At 37.5% G+C, this 22940-nt stretch overlaps 2 protein-coding genes across 3 annotated transcripts; both read left to right on the top strand.

Annotated features, from left to right (window-relative positions):
- The first annotated feature begins 484 nt into the window (after positions 1 to 484).
- LOC137820451 (rac-like GTP-binding protein RAC1) lies at positions 485 to 3255 on the top strand. 2 transcript variants are annotated; one of them, XM_068624553.2, is made up of 7 exons: positions 485 to 1287; positions 1639 to 1726; positions 1819 to 1928; positions 2044 to 2107; positions 2618 to 2682; positions 2795 to 2860; positions 2947 to 3255. In XM_068624553.2, the coding sequence occupies exons 1-7, from the start codon at positions 1189 to 1191 to the stop codon at positions 3046 to 3048; spliced, it is 594 nt and encodes a 197-aa protein (XP_068480654.1). In that variant the 5' UTR covers positions 485 to 1188; the 3' UTR covers positions 3049 to 3255. The 2 variants fall into 2 exon arrangements, 1 of the variants encoding a protein (XP_068480654.1); XR_016515544.1 differs by having other exon boundaries at positions 832 to 1287; positions 2574 to 2682.
- A 1157-nt stretch (positions 3256 to 4412) lies between these two features.
- Positions 4413 to 7046, top strand: LOC137820450 (uncharacterized). The gene is made up of 6 exons (XM_068624552.2): positions 4413 to 4833; positions 4926 to 5060; positions 5302 to 5377; positions 5630 to 5724; positions 6428 to 6595; positions 6684 to 7046. Exons 1-6 carry the CDS (start codon positions 4557 to 4559, stop codon positions 6848 to 6850), a joined length of 918 nt encoding a protein of 305 aa, XP_068480653.1. The 5' UTR covers positions 4413 to 4556; the 3' UTR covers positions 6851 to 7046.
- Positions 7047 to 22940: the final 15894 nt, after the last annotated feature.

Genomic DNA, 22940 nt, shown 5'->3' on the forward strand with positions numbered 1-22940 from the left:
CGTCTTTCCATACACTTCATGCACCTTCAAGGTCACCACAACTCCTAGGAGGACCTTGCCCACTTTCACCATTAGCTTTCGCACCAAATCACCAAACATCCAAGAAGAGCTCCTTGAGAATGCCATCACAAACACTGATACGACATGGACACGAACACAGAGATACGTAAAATCTCTAAAATGTAAGACACGGAGACACAAATCTATATATTATATAATTATGAATTATATAAATTGATAATAAAGATTTATGTGCACTAATATGTTTCAGATTATTTTTTGGAAAAAAAATAAAATTTCCAAGACTGGTTCACAAGAATTTGTTTATTATTTTTATAATCATAATACGTATCTTACGGGTGTCATACTTATATCGTATCGAACATTGACACTTATTTAAGAAGAATGTCCAAATTTCATAATATATTATTAAAGTTGGTTCTCAACTGTGTGTATTTTTTTAGGGTTGTTAAAGTTTATTATTATTCAAAAAGAAAATACACGACGGAAAGCTCTACACTTTTTCTTTGTGTTTTTATATTTCTACAATGTTCCTTTGTGACTTTCTTTATACCAGCTTTTGAAAAATTGAAGGGGGAAGAATAATAGTGGGTTGCGGCCTATATTCTTTTTATTTCACTAAAAATTAAAAATAAAATAATGCTACAACTTATACAAATTATTTGCAAATACGAGGTTGCTTCATCTAATGTCTTTTGTCGATTGAAAAGTAATGTTTGGTATGCTAAAATTCTTACATTATTGGTATATTTCATTTAATTTCAAATTGTACGTTGAAATCTTAACTTTTTAGAACATAAATTACCCTTGCAAACTATCGATTTCTCAATTTTGAGTTTTTTTTTTTAAAATATGAGAGTGTAATAATGATCAATTTCAAATACTAACTGCCAAATGGTCCTTGGTGTTGCGCTGTAGCTCAATCACAGTAAATCGAGTCCGTGTTTCCAACCTTTTCTTTCCTCTTCTCTTTTTTTTTTCTTCTTTTTTTTCTTTTGAATTTGATTCCGCAAAGTTCAATTTCAATTCAATATAATTTCCCCCTTTTTTCCCTTCTACGTTTGTGTCTGCAATTGCATATACCGATTAGGGTTCATGCTACACTGACCTTGCTTTCGGTGTTTCAAGTTCAGACACATTTTCGTCTGCGTACATCATTCATCTGAAATGAGTGCGTCGAGGTTTATAAAGTGCGTCACCGTTGGTGACGGTGCTGTCGGAAAAACCTGCTTGTTGATTTCCTACACCAGCAACACTTTCCCCACGGTTTCTTTCTTTCTTCTCTGCTCTTTCACTCTCTCTCAATTGTAACTATTTAAAGTTGAAATTAGAGATATATGCGGTGGAATTGTAAGCATCGTTGATTTGGAGTTTCCAAGTGGAGTTTGACTTGCTCTCCTACTTTCCTGCTACGGAGATTCACTATACTGTCATCGTTATTGTTATTTTGAAGCATCCTTAAATAACCAATCGAGTGCTTTAAAGTTATTTAACACTATTTGCTTCTCTTTGTTGTCTTTGGTGTTTATCCTTTCCAATTGATTTTGGTTTTCTTCTTCAACGAGTTATGTATGTTATGGATTTGTGGTTTCATTGTTTCTCGTATCATGATGACAGGACTACGTGCCCACCGTTTTTGATAATTTCAGTGCTAATGTTGTGGTGGATGGAAGCACCGTAAACCTGGGTTTGTGGGATACTGCTGGTAACATGGCTACTGATTCAGTTTATGTATAATTGAGTATTGTTTTCTGCATATTGTTTGTTTTTTGTGGTTTGACATAGTGTTTGATTTAGGTCAGGAGGATTATAATAGACTAAGACCCTTGAGCTATCGAGGAGCTGATGTTTTTATTCTTGCCTTTTCTCTCATAAGCAAGGCTAGCTATGAAAATATTGCTAAGAAGGTTTGTTTCTTTCCTTTCATGTGAAAAATTCAATTAAGATGGTCACCATTTAAATCAAGTTGTGCACTTATTATAATAAAACTGATGAAATTGTTCTTTTTATTTCTTCTGTCAGTGGATCCCTGAACTAAGGCATTACGCGCCTGGTGTTCCAATAATTCTCGTCGGAACCAAGTTAGGTAAGCATTTATTAACCCCCACCCTTCGTTGAATGTATTGGTATATGCTATTGTCTAACCAATATGATCATGTTACTGTTAGAGCTTCCTGTTTAGCTTTGGTTATTTGAAAGCTGTAATAGTTTTCTTTTTTCTAACGTCAAAGGACGCATCGGATCAGTTTATTTATTACCCTATCACATCATGCTATTCTAATTTGTTGCATTTTTTAGGATATTTGCTTCTTAATTTCTTTATTCTCGGACCGACCTAGAGTATGAAATATTGTTGTGTGAATTCTAATTTGAGTTGTTCTGTGTGAAGAAAAGCAATCAGTACAGTGTTCATAAAACTGGTGTGTAATTTTTTTTATTGATGGGAACATAACAAACGTGGCAATTTCTCTCTTACTAGGATATTCATTCGTAGTTAAATTTCTATATGTGGTAAATGCTGCTTTTAACAGTTATAGCCTATTCATATCCAGAGTTGGAATGATTTGACAACTATAAATGCATGATCGGTCTGCAGATCTTCGGGATGATAAGCATTTTTTAGTGGACCACCCTGGTGCTGTTCCAATTAGTACAGCACAGGTAAGATACATCACAAATTTTCCTAATCCCCCATATTTTGATAGACGGGGAGGCAGGATTTCTTGATTTAGATTGATCCTCCCATTGATGTTTGTTTTCATTTTTGTTGAAGGGAGAAGAATTGAGAAAGCTGATTGGTGCTCCGGCCTACATTGAGTGTAGTTCAAAAACACAACAGGTGTACTTTCTATCTTTTGCTAAAATATTATGCAGCGAATTTTTCTGTCTTTATACACAGATTGTCATGTACTCTTGGGATGACAGAATGTGAAAGCTGTCTTTGACGCTGCCATCAAAGTGGTTCTCCAACCACCAAAGCAAAAGAAAAAGAAAAGGAAGGCACAGAAAGCTTGCTCCATATTATGATCGAGAATCAGAAATTAATAGTAGGCGGTGACTGTCTGACCAACTCTTACTGCTGCATCTCATCAATTTGTATTATTGTGTTCCTTGTCCTCTCTCTGTAGAGAGCAGGAAGCCGTGTACAGTTTGAACTTGCATTGTAGGACCATTCCTCGTTTAATATTCTGTAACTACAATCAACTTAATTATATAACTGTCCATTTCCTTGTCTTTTGTTTTTTGGTAAACAAAAGGTATTTAAGGTTTCTATTTGTCATTCAAGTTATTTTGATTTTTGTTGCCTCGACATGCTCCATTTCAAGTAGTTGTATAGATGTTTCCTCACTATTAGCAATTTGTTAGGATTTTTCAAGAGTCGAATTCAAAACACTAGTATGCTAGAGGAGAGCAGACTTCTAGTATTACATTTCGCGAAAATCTTAAGTATTGCGTCAAGTACTATGTCTTACTTTAAATATGGGACTTTTAAGATTCAGTTGTGCAAGCTCTCTCCTTATTCTTTGTTATCAGAAGCACCTTGCAGGCCATGACTTGGAATATATTTCATTATGATAAAATATAATGATTGAAGTAGAAACATCACTAAAAAAGGTCAATTATATCAATGGACGTACTGAGCAATAACTGTATTGAAAAGCAAAACTGCAAGTGAAATGATGTAGTAATCTCACATTGTTTGCTGTGTAAACATTGTAATTTATGTAAATTATTTTGTTACTAGAGTAGTTTTTGTTAGTTATCACAAATAGGTTTATTTCAGGAATGGAAGTAATAATATGTTATCCAACAGAGAACGAGAGTTTATGAATTTAGCTATTTTACTTTACTTTTCCTCCTGGATACTTATTACACACAATATATATATATATATATATATATATATATGTGTGTGTGTGTGTGTGTGAGAGAGAGAGAGAGAGAGAGATTCACTCATATTTTTAATAATATTTTATAGAATATAAATTTAATCAATTCAATTGTTGAATTAATTATCATATACAACTCTCTCGTGAATCCTTTGAACATCAAAATCATGTTATTGGATCACGATTTTAATTAGAAAAAATAAACTATAAATCAAAAGTCGTTGAACTGAAACACAACTTCTTATTTATAAAGTCTATACGATTTACCTAAATACGTAATTTTGTAAAATTTTCTCATCCTCATAAATATAAGATAAAATTATCTCTCTCTCTCTCTCTCTCTATATATATATATATATATTATATTATATTAAGATTGCTGTAAGAATAAGAGAATGACTCTTTACTTAACGAGTTATAAATTTAGTTATGGTTTTATAATTTTAATAAATTATATGTTAAAAAAAGTGTTATTAATAGTAACGATAGATAAAATTGGACAAGATGAGGTATATATATTCTGAAATTTATAATATAAAAACTAACACTGTTGAAAAGGAAGAAGCAAAACCCTAAACCCTGAAGTTATATGCTATCGTGATTGCGAAGGAAGTTGTCTGTGTGTGACGGTGATTTGTGTAGAAGATGAGAGGGCTGAACAGAGGAATACTTCTAAGCAGAGCCCTAAGGAGCAATTTCACCGCCGTATCAGGTGCTACTGCCACCCTTCACCCAGTGGCTCCCCATGGCACGACCACCCTGAGAAGCAGCAATTCTTCTGTTACTGGGTTTAGATACGTTTCTTTTTCTGCATCTGCCTCTGCCACCTGTCTGGCCCAAGAAGCCCAGATCAAGGCCTTCGAACCCAAAGAACTTCTCCTCTTTCAGTACCAGGCCTGTCCATTCTGCAATAAGGTAGCAGGTGAATTCCCCTTTTAACTCTCTATTTCTCCTGACTTTTTTCTCTTGAAATTTCAGAACTTAATTTACTGTTTTCTTGCCTTGGTTTTGCAGCGTTTTTGGACTATTACAACATTCCGTTCAAAGTGGTCGAGGTGAATCCCATCAACAAGAAGGAGATCAAATGGTCCGACTACAAGAAAGTACCTATCCTCTCTGTTGACGGTGAACAGATGGTTGATTCTTCAGGTTTAACTAACTCTCTTTATTAATGTTTTCGTTTATACTGTGTTCTATGCATTTTAGTAAAACCAATAAAGTCGCTATTGTGGGCATTACTTTATTCTAAAATGAGTCAATCTGGTGTGAGGGAGAGATTGATCAAATGTAAAAGAAAAAAAAAAAAAGATGTTTCAGATACCTCATGTTGCAACAACAGAAACTGTTCTCAAACGTGGTTGTAACTAAACTCGCCTTCCTTTTTTGGCAGACATAATTGATAAGTTGATCAAAAGGATACATCCAGACTATGATCTAAATGCAGAAGAAGAGAAGAAGTGGCGAGAGTATGTTTGTTATCAGTCTTCTCTGATTATTAATTCTAGATTTTTTTATTCTGGACTACTTTGTTGCATTGTTTTTCGGTTCTCTGGTAACCCATGGTTACACCTCTGATGCCCCATTATTAGAGTACTGCTTTATCGCATCGTAGCTATTGGTTGTCTTTTTTTTGTTATATGGGATGCAAGACTAAGTACGAGTAGCTATAACCAACTGCTTCCATAAATATAAACACTATGCTGTGACATGTTATATAGGTGGGTGGATAATCACTTGGTGCATGTCTTGTCGCCGAATATATATCGAAATGTTCCTGAAGCTCTTGAATCATTTGATTATATCACTACCCAAGGTAAGATTTTGATTAAAACTGTCTATTGTAATCTATTATTTTATCTGTTCCAAAACACAAAAAAGATCATTTAACATATTAGTAAGCTTTGTTGTTTATCGTAGGTTACACCTAACAGATGAACTATAGGCTGATAATGTGTTTCTGGTTGACCTTGTACTATTTTGTAACTCTTTGAGGTGTATTTCATTTTCTCCAAAAGGAAATGGTAGACGTATACTGAACATATTTCATTTTTTCTTAATTTTTTATACTGCTTGTAATCGGTATTTTTCTGTGTCATTTTCTGCATGTGGTGAAAAATCATTATTGGATCCTGATAATTCCTTATTTTCAGTTACTTGATGCTTAGTTGATTATTCTGCAGTGACCATAAAATATGTACAATGGGATGGATACTAACTTGTACCCATTAATGCATGACACTAAACAGACCTCTTGATCCATCAAAGTATTTTTCCTCTTCAAATATAAGTAGTCATTGTTAAATTGTACCCGCATGGATGTAAATAATTACACTTATTGAAGACACACCAATGGACGGAGAGAGGGAAACCTTACAAGCATGATTATTTTAATTATTCCGCCTCTCTATTTTGCTACTTTCCTTCCCCCCCCCTCCTTTTTAACCTTGATTTCTTTTTATCCAGAGGCCTAGCGTGTGATGCTGTGTAAACAATTTTACGTTTCCTTCTACATGCAGGAAATTTCAGTTTCTCTGAGAGGTTAGTGGCAAAGTACGGTGGGGCTGCAGCTATGTATTTTGTGTCAAAGAAATTGAAGAAGAAACACAACATCACTGATGAGCGAGCAGCACTGTATGGAGCTGCTGAACAATGGGTTGATGCTTTGAACGGCCGTAAATTTCTTGGTATGTTCAACTAACTTGATCCTAAAAAATATTGGGTATGTACTTATCACGAGGACTCAACAAGTTCATATATTCTTGATTTTTGCAGGCGGGTTAGATCCTAATTTAGCAGATCTTGCTGTATTTGGTGTTCTTAGACCCATCCGCGATCTCAAGTCAGGTAGAGATATGGTAGAGCACACCAGGATTGGGAAATGGTTTTCCGAAATGGATCGTGCAGTAGGACAGTCTTCTAGGGTGTGGGAGCGTAGCTAGAAAAACTTGAGTGAGTTTTCAATCTATGTATTGGTTAAGCAATCCCATAAGAAATAAAATGAGTTTTTTTTGTGTGATAGTCAACGACGACGAATGTTTTACACTTGTAGTTCATGTTATGGATGTAGTGATTTGTGATCACATACTGGTAAATCCGGGTATATTTCCATTAAATGTTTATCTCACTTTGCCACAAGCACAACAATATCTATTTTGCTTCGTGTTATGATCATGCAATTATTGGTCTGTAAAAATTGACCTTTTCTTTCTAGTATTTATATGGATAGTGAGAGAAGAAACACACTCTCTTTACTAATAATTTAGGGAAGACAAAATAATATGCTCAAAATTATATACATTATCAGTCAGTATATATTATCATTGTCACTGATACAACAAAAATGAATGCATAAATGAACGTACTATAACTGTAAAAATAAAATCATATAGTTTGTATTTCGTTGCTTCATGTCATTCAACTTTTATCAATAATTGAATCAAAATCAAAATTTAAAGAGACATAATTATCAAAATTAAAATTTATAGTAAGTCAAACTTAAAAACTTGCTATAAGAAAAACATATAATAATTAAGATTTTATTTTATGTTCCTAAAAACATTACTTACAAAAATATAGGAACACTTAAATTAGTTAGAAACGATATAATTATTCAAAAAAAAATATTTATTTTAAACGTATGAAATAAAATAATTTTGTATGAGGAACAGTAAAAAGGAATATGAAAAATATCTTATTTCATTTGTTTTTTTATATTTAATTTAATTTTATGTTTTCTATTTATTAAAATTAAATTATGTATGTTGTAAACTAAACTAGAAATTCTCTAAATTTATTTTTCTTTATATCTATGTATAGTGAATTATTTCAATAGGGAATTATTTCGAAAGAAACCAGTGTATCACTTCACTAAATTTTTCAAGATAATTTTGGACTTTTTCAAAATATATATATTATTGGGGGAGCGAAAAGTCATCAATACTATTGTTGGGGGATTATGGAGGAGACAACTCCAACAACGCCAAAAAAAAAACACTTCAGGGCAATGCATCAGATAAACACCGTGTCGTTCCGATCGAGGATGTCACTCATCACCTTCACTGACGAAAATTTCAAGGGTGTCGACCCCTCACAGGACGATCCTATGATGATATCAGTCGACATTGACAAGTTCACCATCATGAAAATGTTGGTGGACCAAGGAAGCTCAGTGGACATCCTCTACTGGAAGACGTTCAAGCAAATGGGGATAGCCGAGGAGGAGATGAAGTCGTATGATGACCATGTGGTTGGTTTCTCGGGTGAGAGAGTGAGCACCCGAGGGTATATCGAACTCTATACCACATTCGACAAAGGAGAGGTGAGTAAGACCATCAAAATCCGATACTTGCTTATCGACGCCAACACCTCCTACAACATCCTGTTGGGACGACCGTCCATCAATAGGTTGGGGTGGCCATGAAGTTCCCATCAGCGTCGGGAGACATTCTCACGGTACACGTAGATCAGAAAGTGGCACGAGAGTGTTACGTCGAGAGTTTAAGGGTAGAGCCAACACGACAAGACAACTATGACAACCGATCCCTAGACAACTATGGCAACCGATCCCTAAACGCAAATCCTCTCAAAGACGAAGGTCCCCTTGCAGAGAAGCCCATCCGGCGCGCAGACAACACACGGTCGCCCTGGTTGACCTGGGCCAAGGCTCGAGGCTAAGGAAGAATTACATCAAGTTCCTTTGATTGACGAGGAGTACACTACCTGCGTAGGCAATAGTCGTGGCGAGCACAAATTGATACACCGAGCGTTGAAGAGGAATATTAACCTCTTCGCCTAGACAACACCGAATATGTCGGGAGTGAGGTTGGATATCATCATCCACAAACTCTCGAGCTACAAGGAGGCACGTCCGACCCAAAAGAAGCGCAAGCTCGAGGAGGAGAATATATTAGTGACAAAGGAAGAAGCCAAGAAGCTCCTATCGGTCGGGTTCATATGTGAAGCTACACTCTTGGCTGGCCAACGTAGTCATGGTCACCCAGGCCAACAGTAAGTGGAGGATGTGTGTCAATTACACAAATTTCAACAAAGCATGTCACAGGGTCGGTTAGTAGATGGCGCGACCGGTCATAAGATTCTCAGTTTCTTGGACGCATACTCTGCCTACTGTTGAACCAAGTTTTGAAGAATCCAAATCCTTTGAAGGATGTTGAAGCCTCTGCTATGCTTGATGTTGCTGTGCTGGTTTAGCTTAGTTCTGGGGTAGTTTATATGTTGTAATCCACCCTTTGATTAAATCTAAAGCATTAGCATTCTCAATCTTTGTGAAAGTAAAATGTTTTCAAACTAAGTTAAAACAACCGATTGTTTTGTCGAAACAACCGATTGTTTTGTCGAAACAACCGATTGTTTATACTTAGGTGTTTTGAGAAAAAGATTGAAAACTGTTTTTAAAATGGTTGAACTGTTAAGTACCAAAACAACCGATTGATTCGAGGAAACAACCGATTGTTTGTTTTAGGACCATAACAGAAAAACTGTTTTCTGTTTGACTGAGCTTTAAATGATTTATCTGCTTACGCTCCAGTCATTAAATGCTTTGACCAATCTTTTAATGCAATTTAAGAGTTTGTTAAGATTTGATAACAAACTACATCTTTGAATATATTCAGAAAAACAGATTTGAGATTTAAGAATCTTTGACAAGTTTTTCCTAAGAGTTTTGAGTTTTTCAAAGAGCTGAGATTGCTAAGAGTTTGTGATTGATCAAAGTGTATGGAATAGGATTCTGCTTGTATTGATTTCAAATTATCTTCTGTAACAAGTGTAATCCTTGTACTATGTTGAACAAGTATTTGTTTCTGTATTTTATTGAGATTGGCTGTGTGTTCTTGAGGGGATCAAGATCAACAATCTTAGTGTTGGTGTGTTGACCAAGGAGAGTGTGTTTCTTGAGGTGTTCAAGGTCATTCTCTTGGTTGTTGTGTAAGTGATCAAGGTGTGATTGCTTAGTGGATTTCCTCAGGGTTCTGAGAAGACTGGATGTAGCTCTGGGTTTGGAGTGAACCAGTATAAACAACTATGTACAATCTCTCTATCTCTCACTCTTTAATTTCAGTTTTTTTGTTGTTTGCTTGTATAAACAACCGATTGTTTTTATGGTACTACAGCTTTTGCTTGCTGTTTTGGCGAACTGAATTTCTGAATCAATTGTTTCCTGAGATAAATTCATTATAGTTTTGAAAAGTTTGCGAAAATCCTCTTTAAACAATTCACCCCCCTCTAGTTTAAAGCCATCTTTTCTAACAATTGGCATCAAGAGCTTGGTTCTTGAAAGTTATTCAAGTTGATCCTAATTTTTTTTTAATGGCTGATAGACTACCTTTTGGGGAAGGTGCTTCAATTAACAAACCACCCTTGTTTTGTGGTTTGAACTACCAGTTTTGGAAAGTAAGAATGAAAATATTTATGGAATCTCTTGACAAAGGAATTTGGGATGCAATTGAAAATGGTCCTTTTATCCCAAAGTTTGAAAAGGATGGATTTGTCATTGAGAAACCATGGTCTCAATGGACTGATGCAGAAAGCAAAAAGGCCAAATTCGATTGCATTGCCAAAAATATTATAACATCTGCTTTAAATTCTGATGAGTTTTTTAGAGTCTCGCAATGCAAATCATCAAAAGAAATGTGGGACACTTTGGAAGTCACTCATGAAGGAACAAATGAGGTGAAAAGAGCTAGAAAGCATGCTCTTATCCAAGAATATGAGATGTTTAGAATGCTTAAAGGAGAAACAATTGCTAAGTGCAGAAAAGATTTACGCACATCATCAATCACCTTATGAGCCTAGACAAGACCTTTGATAAAGAAGAGCTGAACATCAAGATCTTGAAATGTCTTGATAGAGCATGGCAACCAAAGGTAACTGCTATTTCCGAATCTAAAGATCTAACATCATTAAGTGTTGCTTCTTTGTTTGGAAAGCTTAAGGAACATGAGCTAGAGATGAATAGACTCAATGTTCAAGAGAGTGAAGATAAGCACACAAGGAGCATAGCCTTGAAAGCATCCAAGCACAAGGGAAAGCAAGATTCTAGTGATGATAGTGATGAGGAAAACCTTAGCTTGCTGTCAAGAAAATTCAGCAAATTCCTAAAGAGAAACCGCAACAAAGACAACAACAAGGATAGGTATAGAAACAAGAAACCTAATGAATTCAATTCAAATAACTATACTTGTTTTGGTTGTGGTGAGCAAGGTCATATAAAGGCAGAATGTCCAAACAAGAGCAAAGAGAAAAAGACTAGTTACAAGGAGAAGAAAGGCAAGACAAAAAGAGCCTACATAGCTTGGGATGAAAATGAGGTGTCATCATCAAGTTCTTCATCAAGTGAAGATGAAAAAGCAAACATATGTTTGGTAGCTGAAAATGATGATGAATCTTGCAGCTCAAGTGAGGTAAGTTCATGTGCTTCCTTAAATGAACAAAATTACAGTGAATTGCTTGAAGCTTTTCAAGAAACACATGATGAAGCTAAAGATTGGTTCTTTCAAACAACTGATTGAAAGATCTTAACAGTTGGCTTGAAAAGAGAGTTAAATCACTTGAAGAGGATCTGGAAAAAGCAAAAAGTGATTTTGAAAATTGAAAAATCATTTAAAAAATGCCTCTTGCAAGTGTGATACTCTCATTTGCAAAAATTGTGAAAATCTTGAGAAAAATGTTCATTATCTTGTTGAAACTGTGTACAAGCTTTCAAAGGGGAAATCAAACTTTGAGAATGTCTTGGCATCTCAAAGCTGTGTTTTTGGAAAGGCTGGTTTAGGCTTTAATCCACAAAACAAGCAAGAGAAGTTTTCAAAAAGTTTTTCAAGAAAATCAGAAAAACAACCGATTGTTAAGACGAAACAACCGGTTGTTACATGCTTTTACTGCATGAAGAAAGGCCACTCTGTTAGGTTCTATAAAATAAGGAAATATTCTGTTCCAAGAGGTTTTATGAAATGGATTCCTAAGGGATGTGATGTTACAAAGTGCAAAGAAAAGTCAAAAGGACCCAAATTTGTAAGGGGACCAAATCTTGCAACATCAAATCTTTTATGCAGGAAAACTAAAGAAAAAGAAGAGACTGAGTCATCTGATCAAGATGTTGAAGAAAAAGGCAGTCATTGAAGCTGAATCAATGCTATGCAAAAGACCTCAACAGTAAAAAGAGGCTTCTTGATCATAAAGCACATGGCTCATTGAAGAATCAACATAAGGATAAGACTTTCCTTTATTTATTCTTAATTTCTGTTTCAAAGTTCTTTCTTATGGTTGAACAATCTTTTTATAATCAATGTCATTTGCTTTGAACTCCTTCTGCTCATGGTTAAAATTCAAAAACAAGTTTTTAACTGCTGCAGAAAAAGAATCGGTTATTTCTTTCTGTTTCAAAGTTCTTTCTTATGGTTAAACAATCCTTTTATAATCAATGTCATCTGCTTTGAACTCCTTCTGCTCATGGTTAAAATTCAAAAACAAGTTTTTAACTGCTGCAGAAAAACAACCGATTATTTCTTCGAAACAACCGATTGTTTTGGGTCTGACAGCACTATGAAGAAATTGTTTTAATTGCTATTTTGAATTTCTATCCGTTGCAGATCAATTTAAAAGAGAGAAGAATCTGTGTTGAAAGATGATTATGTTTAGAGAGAAGTTACAACAGTCATAAAGGAATATATTCCAAAATCTTGGAATTTCAAGAGCCTTAATGACTAGTCAAAGATCACATGTGAAGACCATGTGATTCTCAGCTTTTTCTGACATTTTCTGTGCAGAGCAGAGTCAAGTCCTCTCTCTCTGAAAACCAGGTACCCATTGAATGAAATTAAATTCAAATTGATTCTTTTACTGCTATAAAATCTGGTGCAGATTTCTTCCACAAGAACAACCAATTGCAACATCTCTTGTAATATCTCTTGCAACATCTCTTGCAAAAATCTGTGAAGTGAGTTCTCCTTTGTTTTCGTCTCTGCCATCATGGAATCAACTCCTCCCACCTCAAAGAGAGTCAAAACATGGGTTGTAAGGTCTGGAGAAAGGCTAGAAGGCTGGTTTTCTGGAGACAATGATCTCATTAAGAAGTATAGGTATGAAACAAGTATCAAGAAGATAAACAACCCCAAGGTTGTATACTTTGATTGGCTGAAAAGTCAAAAGCTTGATAATGTGAGAAGGCTGCTCAAGGATCAATCTCTCAGAAAGTTCCTGGAGATGAAGGGAAACATTTATCCAGATTTGGTGAGGGTGTTCTACACAAACTTGAAGTTTGAGGGAAACAATCTAGTTTCTCATGTGAAAGGTGTAGAAATGGAGATATCTCATGAAGTATGGACTGCTGTTGCTGGTCTTAAGTTCTCTGGTCTGAGAATCAACAAGGGAAACCTTGGAGTGGTGGAGGATTTTAACAAAATTCAATTCTACAAAAGTTGCTTGAAGAATAAACATGCTCAAGTTAGTACATGCTCGGTTGGAGGTTTGAAGCTTGATGAAAGATTGCTTGCTCTCATTGTAACTTGGATTCTAACTCCAAGGGGGAGTAATCATTATGTGCTAACTGAAGAAGATCTGGTTTATATCTTCTGCATCACCAAGAAAATCAAGATCAATTGGATCCATATCATCAAAGAACACATGCAAAAAAACATTAGGTTAGGTGATTATCATTATCCATATGCTGTTTTGATATCTACATTTCTACTTTATTTTGAAGTTAATCTTGAAGATGAAACTTCTGAGTTGGTCAAGTCAACTCAAGAGTTGAGCAATGGATCACTCAACAAGATGGGCTTTACAAAAGTAGGTGGAAAATGGATAAGCAAGGATGGTGATCATGGTGCCTCATCTAGTGGTGCTGCTAATCTTGAACAAGATGAACCTGCTGATATGGATGTTCAAAATGAAGATCAACCTGAAGATTATCAAGATGCTGGACCTAGTGCTGGTGCTAGAGATCAGGAAGATGGAATGCCAACCATGTCTTCTTTTGAAAGATACATGACCAATAGGCTTGATACTTTTGGGGAGAATCAAAGAAATCTTCATGATCTGTGTATTAGCAACTTCCAGAACATTGATAACAGATTCAACAACATGGATGCAAGATTCATGACTCTGGATGAACAGATTGAAGCTGTTCAGAATCAAATTTTTGATCTTCAGTTTGCTGATGAAGAAGAATGAAGGAAAAACAACCGATTGGTTATCAGAACAATCGATTGTTTTCTTGTTGTTATATCTGGTTTTTAAATTTCTTTCTTTTTGCTGTTGCTGCTTTAATTCTAATGTAATACAAACAATATCTTGTTTTATATCTTATCTTTGTCTATTTGTGAAGACAAATAGGGGGAGATATATGCTGTGTTTAAGTTTCTGTTTTTATTTGTTAAAACAGTTTGGGTTATGTAATATTTTTTCTGATATTTAGTTCTGAAGGTTATTAACTGTTTATCTGTGCACTAACAAAATATCAGAAGTTCAATGTTTTGCTCAAAGTTCTATTGCAGGAACTGCTTCAGATTTAATCAGGTATAACATAAGCATTAGGGATTTGTCTTCATCAAATAGGGGGAAATTGTTGAACCAAGTGGTGTTCAAGTTTTGAAGAATCCAAATCCTTTGAAGGATGTTGAAGCCTCTGCTATGGTTGATGTTGCTGTGCTGGTTTAGCTTAGTTCTGGGGTAGTTTATATGTTGTAATCCACCCTTTGATTAAATCTAAAGCATTAGCATTCTCAATCTTTGTGAAAGTAAAATGTTTTCAAACTAAGTTAAAACAATCGATTGTTTTGTCGAAACAACCGATTGTTTATACTTAGGTGTTTTGAGAAAAAGATTGAAAACTGTTTTTAAAATTGATGGCAAATTCATGAAGTTCTTCTTTGAATCATGTGAAGAATGGTGCGGAAGCCATGGATGTGTATGTGCAAGATCCTCCTAGGAGCTATGGTGATCTTGAATGTGCATGATATGTATGGAAGTAGGGAGGTTCGGCCAGCCCTATGGTAAGTGAGGAAGATGAAGATTAGAGCCTAGAAACTAGGTAGAAGCAAAGCATGGCACAATGTTGGCAGCATAACTTTACTCACAATAATCTTGGAAAATACAAGAGATGGCCTTCCTATTTATAGGCTATAGGGCCGTGAAAGCTAAGCTAATTCCTAATGAAATGAGAGCCAAATGAAATGCAAAATGACAAGGCACATGGCACATGTGCTCATGACCGGCCAAGTAAACAAGTTTCTAGAATGTTCACTCATTTATGCTTTCTAACACTACTCTAATTACTAAGCACCCCTAATGGGCCTCCATGTAACATGTACATGGTCTTCTCCTTCTAAACCGTAGCTTTGACCCTTGTGTGCGTGAAGTGCTTGGTCCTAGACGGTCTAGGCTTGCTCCTAGACGCTCCTTATGTAGCCGCTTCCTCATCATGGGCTAAACGCTCTCCTTTTGAGTCTAGACGCTCCTCATTATGGGCTAGACACTCTCCACATGGTTCTAGACGGTCTAGACTTGGAGCTTGGCTTTTCATAGTGTGGTGAGCTTGGGCCTCTTCCATAAAAAATGGTTGAACTGTTAAGTACCAAAACAATCGATTGATTCGAGGAAACAACCGATTGTTTGTTTTGGGACCATAACAAAAAAACTGTTTTCTGTTTGACTGAGCTTTAAATGATTTAACTGCTTACGCTCCAGTCATTAAATGCTTTGACCAATCTTTTAATGCAATTTAAGAGTTTGTTAAGATTTGATAACAAACTACATCTTTGAATATATTCAGAAAAACAGATTTGAGATTTAAGAATCTTTGACAAGTTTTTCCTAAGAGTTTTGAGTTTTTCAAATAGCTGAGATTGCTAAGAGTTTGTGATTGATCAAAGTGTATGGAATAGGATTCTGCTTGTATTGATTTCAGATTATCTTCTGTATACTATGTTGAACAAGTATTCGTTTCTGTTTTTTGTTGAGATTGGCTGTGTGTTCTTGAGGGGATCAAGATCAACAATCTTAATGTTGGTGTGTTGACCAAGGAGAGTGTGTTTCTTGAGGTGTTCAAGGTCATTCTCTTGGTTGTTGTGTAAGTGATCAAGGTGTGATTGCTTAGTGGATTTCCTCAGGGTTCTGAGAAGACTGGATGTAGCTCTGGGTTTGGAGTGAACCAGTATAAACAACTGTGTACAATCTCTCTATCTCTCACTCTTTAATTTCAGTTTTTTTTGTTGTTTGCTGGTATAAACAACCGATTGTTTTTCTGGTACTACAACTTTTGCTTGCTGTTTTGGCGAATTGAATTTCTGAATCAATTGTTTCTTGAGATAAATTCATTCTAGTTTTGAAAAGTTTGCGAAAACCCTCTTTAAACAATTCACCCCCCCTCTAGTTTAAAGCCATCTTTTCTAACACCTACAACCAGATTAACATGCATCTAAGGGACAAAGAGAAAACGACCTTCATGAAGGACGACGCAAACTATTTCTACGAAGTAATGTCGTTCGTGATGGCATTGAGCTATTCTCTTTTACGGTTTTTGTGGTGGTTTGCGGAAGCTTCAATGGGTTGTAGGTGGAGCAAGACTCTCCTAAGAGTTGTGGTAGCCTTGGAGGTGCATGAAGAGTAGGAGGGTGAGAGAGGTACAACCAACTCTCTTTGGTAGGTGAAAGGGTTGAAGATTAAAGACCTAAATCTAGAGAGATTTTGGGCAAGGAAGTAAGAATGGCACATTTTGGCAGCATTTCATTACTCAAATTAATCTTTCAAAATGAGAGCCAAGCACCTCAATTTATAGTGTTTAGAGGGCTGGAAATTCAAAAGAAAGTGGAGGGAAATTCAAATGAATTCCCTCCCAAAGTGGAGCCTAAATGAGCACATGGGGAGGGGTGTGTCTAGTTTGTATGCTCACCCCCTCCATGGGCTTTCTAGACCGGCCTTGGTAAATTTAGAGGTTTTTTTTAGAAACTCTAAGTTTACCTAGGTTGGTGTTTTAGGTGCCAAAATTAATTCTAAGAAAAATTACAAATAAAGTTCCTATACTAATTTTGACAAGAAATTAAAGTCTACCCTACACTAGAGTTTATGGCATTTGAACATGTAAAAGAACGTCTTCTTGGATCCTCTTGGCCATAACTCTAGGGTTGGCCCAAATCTACCATTTGGTGGGCTTGCATGTGGGCTTGTGCTTGGGCCCCTTCCATCAGTTCGCCCTGAAGAACGCTGGAGCTACCTACTAGCGACTCATGGACAAGGTCTTCAAAGGGATGATATTGGAATATGGAGGTCTATTTGAATGACATAGTTGTAAAATCAGACTTATGTGACCAACACGTCAAAGATTTTGAGAAAGTCTTTGAGGCTCTAAGGAGGACGAACATGCGCTGCAATCCAGAGAAGTGCACTTCGGTGTCGAAGGGGGTAAGTTCTTAGGTTTTGTTGGAGATCTCACATCGACTAGAGATGAGGACAATTCATTGTATATAAGTGGGTGCAAACCTCACCTCATGAGCCAGTTTTATGGGGTTGAGTTAGGCTTAAAGTTCACTTCATAATATGGTATCAGAGCCATTTCGAGTCTATCCTAGCGAGTGTTTGTTGGGCTTATCAGGACCATAATCAGACAACCCATAATATGTTATCCCACGCACAAGCTGTCACTCTCGGCGTGAGGGGGTGTGTTGGAGATCCCACACCGACTAGAGATGAGGACAATTAATTGTATATAAGTGGATGCAAACCTCACCTCATGAGCCGATTTTATGGGGTTGAGTTAGGCTTAAAGTCCACTTTGTAATAGGTTTCATGTTAACCCACCAAGGAATCAAAGCAAATTCGGATTAATGTCGGATGATAACCAAGATGAGAAGCCCTCAGAACATGAAAGAGGTGCAACAACTCATTGGGTGTCTTACCACCCTCTCTAGGTTCATCCCTCGCTTGGCTGATCGCACGAGGCCGATTGTGCAACTTCTTCGAAAAGTAGCGAAGTTCAATTGGGATGAGAAATGCAAAAAAATATTATAGCAATTGAAGACAATCTTATCCTCACCAACAATCAGCTAGAAGTCAAGACCTGATCAACCGATAATAGTGTATCTATCGGTCTCGGAAGAGGCAGTCAACGCAATCTTGGTGCAAGTGGTTGAGAAGGAAGAGCGCCTAGTCTACTTTGTCAGCCGGACACTTCGCGCGACCGAGACGAGGTCCCAAATGATAGAGAAAGTCACGTTTTCCCTCATCCTAACGGCCATGCAAATGAGATCTTACTTCTAAAACCACACCATCATGGTGACTGCCCAATCTTCAAAACTTTATCTAAGTCAGACATTACAGGGTGCATGATAGGGTGGTCGGTGGAGGTCTTGGAATTTGACATCCGATACGAGACAAGGGGCGCAATTAAACCTCAATGTTTAGCTGACTTCTCAACCAAACTAACACCACAGCAGGACCTCTCAACCGGACGAATGGTATATGCTGATGGATCGTCCAACAAGGTGACTTGTGGGGCTGAAGTCGTCCTCGAAGGACTAGGTGACCTCCTCTTGGTGTAGACACTCAAATTTGGGTTCAAGGCCACCAACAATCAAGCTGAGTAGGAAGCCATCTTGGCCGGCCTACACCTGGCATATGAAATGGGATCTCGTGAAGTAACATGTAAAACGACTCCTAATTGGTTGTCGGTCTGATAAAAGGATAGTTTGAGGTGAAGGAGCCACTGCTGCAGAGGTACTATTACACGGTCTCCAACCTCATCGCCCGGTTCAAGAAGGTAACGATGGAACACATTCGTTGAGAAGATAACACGAGGGCCGATGCGCTATCTCGACTTGTCACAACCAGGAAGAAGAGCCACCACAAATTTGTGGTGCATATTCACCTAAAAAATCCCAGCGTGAGAGAGGCTGAATGCCTAGCCATAACCGATGCCGACACTTAGATGACTCCAATCATTCAATACCTAGAGCTCGGCACATGCAAACTAGAGGAAGAAAAGGCGATGAGACAACAATGTGCAAGGTACACCATGATTGGCAAAGACCTCTATCGAAGAGGATACTCTAGGCCGCTATTAAAATGCATCACTAGGAGCAGGCAAAGTACGTCCTCCAAGAAATCCATGAAGGTGGATGCGCAAATCACACAGGCGGAAGGACGATGGTCGCGAAGGTAGTCAGAGTCAGGTACTACTGGCCGACCGTCCAAAGTGACTATATGAATAAATGCACTAAGTGTCAGGAGTTTGGCCTCTTGTCCCATCTCAAGCCCGAAACACTTCACGACATGGTGTCGCCGTGATTGTTCGCCATCTGGGGAATGGACATTATCGACCCATTCAGCCTGGGCAAAGGGCAAACAAAGTTTCTCCTGGTCGGGGTCGACTACTTCACCAAGTGGATCGAAGCCGAGTCCCTCTCCTCCATCTCGACTAAAAATGTTCATAACTTTGTTTGGAGAAGCATTGTGTGTCGTTTGGAGTCCCTCACACTATCTTCACCAATAACAGTCCATCCTCTTCTTCTCGACCTCCCGCAAGGCCCTCAACTAAGCATACCGAGTGTTGCTAAGCTCGAGCTTGGCTTCAGCCCGAACCGCCCTCGACTCATTGGCCGACACTTGATCCAGTATCGACTTAAGGGAAGAGGTCGCCTCAGACAACTTGTGCTTGAGCCGAGAAATCACTTCAAACTTGCGGTTGCGAGAGTCAGCAACCAATCACGCCAGTACCACCCCTCGCCAGTGCAACTCTATCAATGTCGAGAAGAGATATTCTTAAGGAACCGAGGAGAAAAGATTCTCTTTGTCGGTGTTCGAACAATCCGAACATCCCTTGAGAACTTGGAATCTGCAACAAGTAAAGCTAAGGGGTGGTCAGCAACAGGCTCGGCAGCGGGGGCCCTGACTGGTGAAGGGGTTTCAAGGTGAATGGGAGAAGGAAGTGGAGGCCGTTGTGGAGTGTCGCTCGGTGACCGGGTGGTTGTGGCAATGTCCTTCCCCTTTCTTTTCTTTCCTTAGGAGCGGAGGAGGGTCCAACCCTTGAAGCAGACGGGTTGCCAACAACAACCGTCTCTGAGCTCCTCATGGCCATGCCGGTTGACTTCTTACGAAACTTGGTCAAGATATCGACCGCTTGGAAAACCTCCTTCGTCATGATTTTTGCAACAAAAGTAAACATACCCTGAAAACCCTAAACCCTAAATCAACAACATAAACCGAACGAGTATTAAAGCAATAAAGAATACAAGCATACCCTGAAAATCAGTCCATCTCTGGGATGACTTATATATCGATAGAATCTTACGGGTATGAAGCCTCCTCAGAAGGCTATCAAACAGGTCGCAAACCTCCCGTTTCTTTGCGCTAGCGACTGGATGAGGCCACTGCTTGAAGCGGGTAAGGGCCTTGGTCTAATACAAAGGAAATTTGGACCTACCGAGCTCGTAAAAAAAGAACTACCCTCGACCTCGATAAAAAATTTAAAGAATTTTTCCTTGAAGTTTTTGTAAGAAGTTGTGAAGGGGGCAAAGAGAATACTACCTCGTCGGCTGATGAGGGATAACCAGCTAATCGGGGACAAATGTGATGTGTAGTAACGTAGGAAGGTGGAAGGAGTTGGGTGGAGACGAAGCAAGTCACACATTAGTTAAAAGGCTTGAAGAGAGGCCCATGTGTTGGGATGGAGTTGCGAAGGGGAAACATTGAGCGTCCGAAGGACACCCACCGTGAAGTCATCAAAGGGCAAGGCGACATGGAGATAAAAAAATAGGCAAAAATATACAAAGAAGAATGGACTGTCAGGGGACGACCGATCCATACAAATGGTGTCAGTCGAACGACAATAATCAAGGGCCAAGATGCTGCAAGAAGCATCTGGCTTTAACAAATGATATTTGTCCATGAAGGCGTCAATGGAAGACGAATCCTAGTTGACAAAAATAAACTCGGTCACTTTGGGATCAACCTAGTCAAATCCTGAACAATAGGATGACTCTTGAAGAGAAGCTGAACCGATCCGACGCAACATCCGGGTCGTCTGTCCATACAAATCCCTCCAAGGGAGCAACGTTTGAATTGGCCTGACCGACAGGGCCTATGAAAATCATATAAATAGGCACAAAATCTAATAACCAGGTACGTCATATACAATGCTTAGGATACCGAGTGTCGAATACTGAATTCTGACTTGAGCGTTAGAGTGGTTTTTGTAGGTACCATCCAAACCTGGACTTGCGAAGACCAAGAGGTAGAGCAACAAAAGGAGGGAGAGAAGTCCACTTTGAGAGGAAGAAGTGAAGACTGTTAAAAAACAGAGAAGCCCTTTTTTAAGAGTGGATATAATAAGAGAAAGTGATCAATTTTATTGAATAATAGATGGCTATTATATAACCTTTATAGAATAACCTAAATAATATTATAACTACCCACTAGTAATAGTAACAAAACTGCTCATGACTAATCAAATCCTAAAACTGAATTAAATCCCATAATATATAATAATAGGTATTTATTGTTGACTGAATGGTAAAAACCTAACGTCTATAATCTTAACAATTCCTCCCTTAAACTGAATGCTAGTATTCAATTTATCTCTTTCTCGTAACAAACTCCTAAGAGTCCCCTTAACTTCAAGAAAACATCCAACTTCAATGGTGTAGTCATCACATGAGCTAATTGTTCCTTTGTGCCACAATGTACCAATTCCACAAAACCTGCCTTTGTGAACTCTCGAAGGAAATGAAACCGCACATCTATATTCTTACTGTGACCATGCATAACTAGGTTCTTTTAGAGTTTGATTGCAGAACTGCTATCACAGTAAATAATAGTTGGATTGGCTTGATTTTGACCCAACTTTTCTAACACTCCTTTTTTAACCATAATGCGTGACATGCACATGAAACTGCAACAATAAATTCTATTGGTTGTTTTTTTTATGACCATGAAACTGCTCTGAACTCAATAAGAACACATAACCTGAAGTACCTTTCCTCTCATCCAAATCTCCAGCATAATCACTGTCAGTGTAAGCAACAAATTTATCATCTGCTCCTTTCCTATAAAAAATACCCAACCGAGTTGTTCCCTTCAAATATCTCAGGACCCTTTTTGCTGCTTGTAAATGAAGTTCAGTAGGATTCTCCATATACCTACTGATGGTTTTTTAGAATAAATCAGAGGAAGATATTTTATTATCATTGCTAATAATTACATTTATAGTACTTGCAATAACTGACTCTTAAATGATTTTATGAGCAGTTACTTAAAAATATTAAATCAACAATTAAAACAGAATTAAAACAGAATAATAAAATATCACGTGCACTTATGTGCATTTATTTGTAGTTAAAAAACAGAATTTCCAACACTCCTCCTTGATTTTTTTGAACTGCAAATTCTAATCTTCTGTCTTGAGAACTCAAACTTGTTGGTGGGAAGTGGCTTGGTAAACAAATCTGCGATTTTTTCATCCTTGCTTTGCTTAATCTCTCCATTCAAACCTTTTGATTTGACATAAGGTGCAGATTCTAAAAGACTTTTGTCAAAGCCTAAGCTGATAAGATAATCATCAATTCGGTTATACCATGTTCTGGGAACATCTTTTAAGCCATAAATAGCTTTAAACAACTTATAAACTTTGTCTTCTTTTCCTTCCATAATGAAACCTTTAGGTTGCTCAACAAAAATTTCCTCTTCAAGAAATCCATGTAGGAATGTTGACTTGACATCCATTTGATGTACCTTTCTATCTTGAGTTATGTCAAAAAGCTCCTGAGTTTTGTTCTTCTCAATCATATACACCTCTTCCTCCATTGCCTTTTTAGACTTTGGGTTTTTGTAATCAGCAGGTTCTTTGTGATCAACAGGTTCACATATTGCAACGTTACATCTATGATATATGTCAGAGAGTAATTGATTGCCTTTAATTGATGGATCATCTTCCATTTCAGATTTTTGCATCTTGAGAAACCCTTGACTAGTCAACTCCTCCTGAAATAGATCTAATGAGAAACTTTTTCCTCTCATTTGTACCTT

The sequence above is a fragment of the Phaseolus vulgaris genome, chromosome 9 (assembly GCF_051622355.1).
Source record: "Phaseolus vulgaris cultivar YP4 chromosome 9, ASM5162235v1, whole genome shotgun sequence".
In the NCBI taxonomy this organism is placed as follows: Eukaryota; Viridiplantae; Streptophyta; class Magnoliopsida; order Fabales; family Fabaceae; genus Phaseolus; species Phaseolus vulgaris.

What these genes read in the sequence shown, in the direction of transcription:
- LOC137820450 (XM_068624552.2), top strand. Translation starts at nt 4,557, where the DNA reads ATGAGAGGGCTGAACAGAGGAATACTTCTAAGCAGAGCCCTAAGGAGC. An exon ending in TGATTATATCACTACCCAAG is followed by an intron (nt 5,725 to 6,427) that starts GTAAGATTTTGA and finishes TTCTACATGCAG; the next exon opens with GAAATTTCAGTTTCTCTGAG. An exon ending in GAACGGCCGTAAATTTCTTG is followed by an intron (nt 6,596 to 6,683) that starts GTATGTTCAACT and finishes TGATTTTTGCAG; the next exon opens with GCGGGTTAGATCCTAATTTA.
- LOC137820451 (XM_068624553.2), top strand. Translation starts at nt 1,189, where the DNA reads ATGAGTGCGTCGAGGTTTATAAAGTGCGTCACCGTTGGTGACGGTGCT. An exon ending in CCAGCAACACTTTCCCCACG is followed by an intron (nt 1,288 to 1,638) that starts GTTTCTTTCTTT and finishes TCATGATGACAG; the next exon opens with GACTACGTGCCCACCGTTTT. An exon ending in TTCCAATTAGTACAGCACAG is followed by an intron (nt 2,683 to 2,794) that starts GTAAGATACATC and finishes TTTTTGTTGAAG; the next exon opens with GGAGAAGAATTGAGAAAGCT.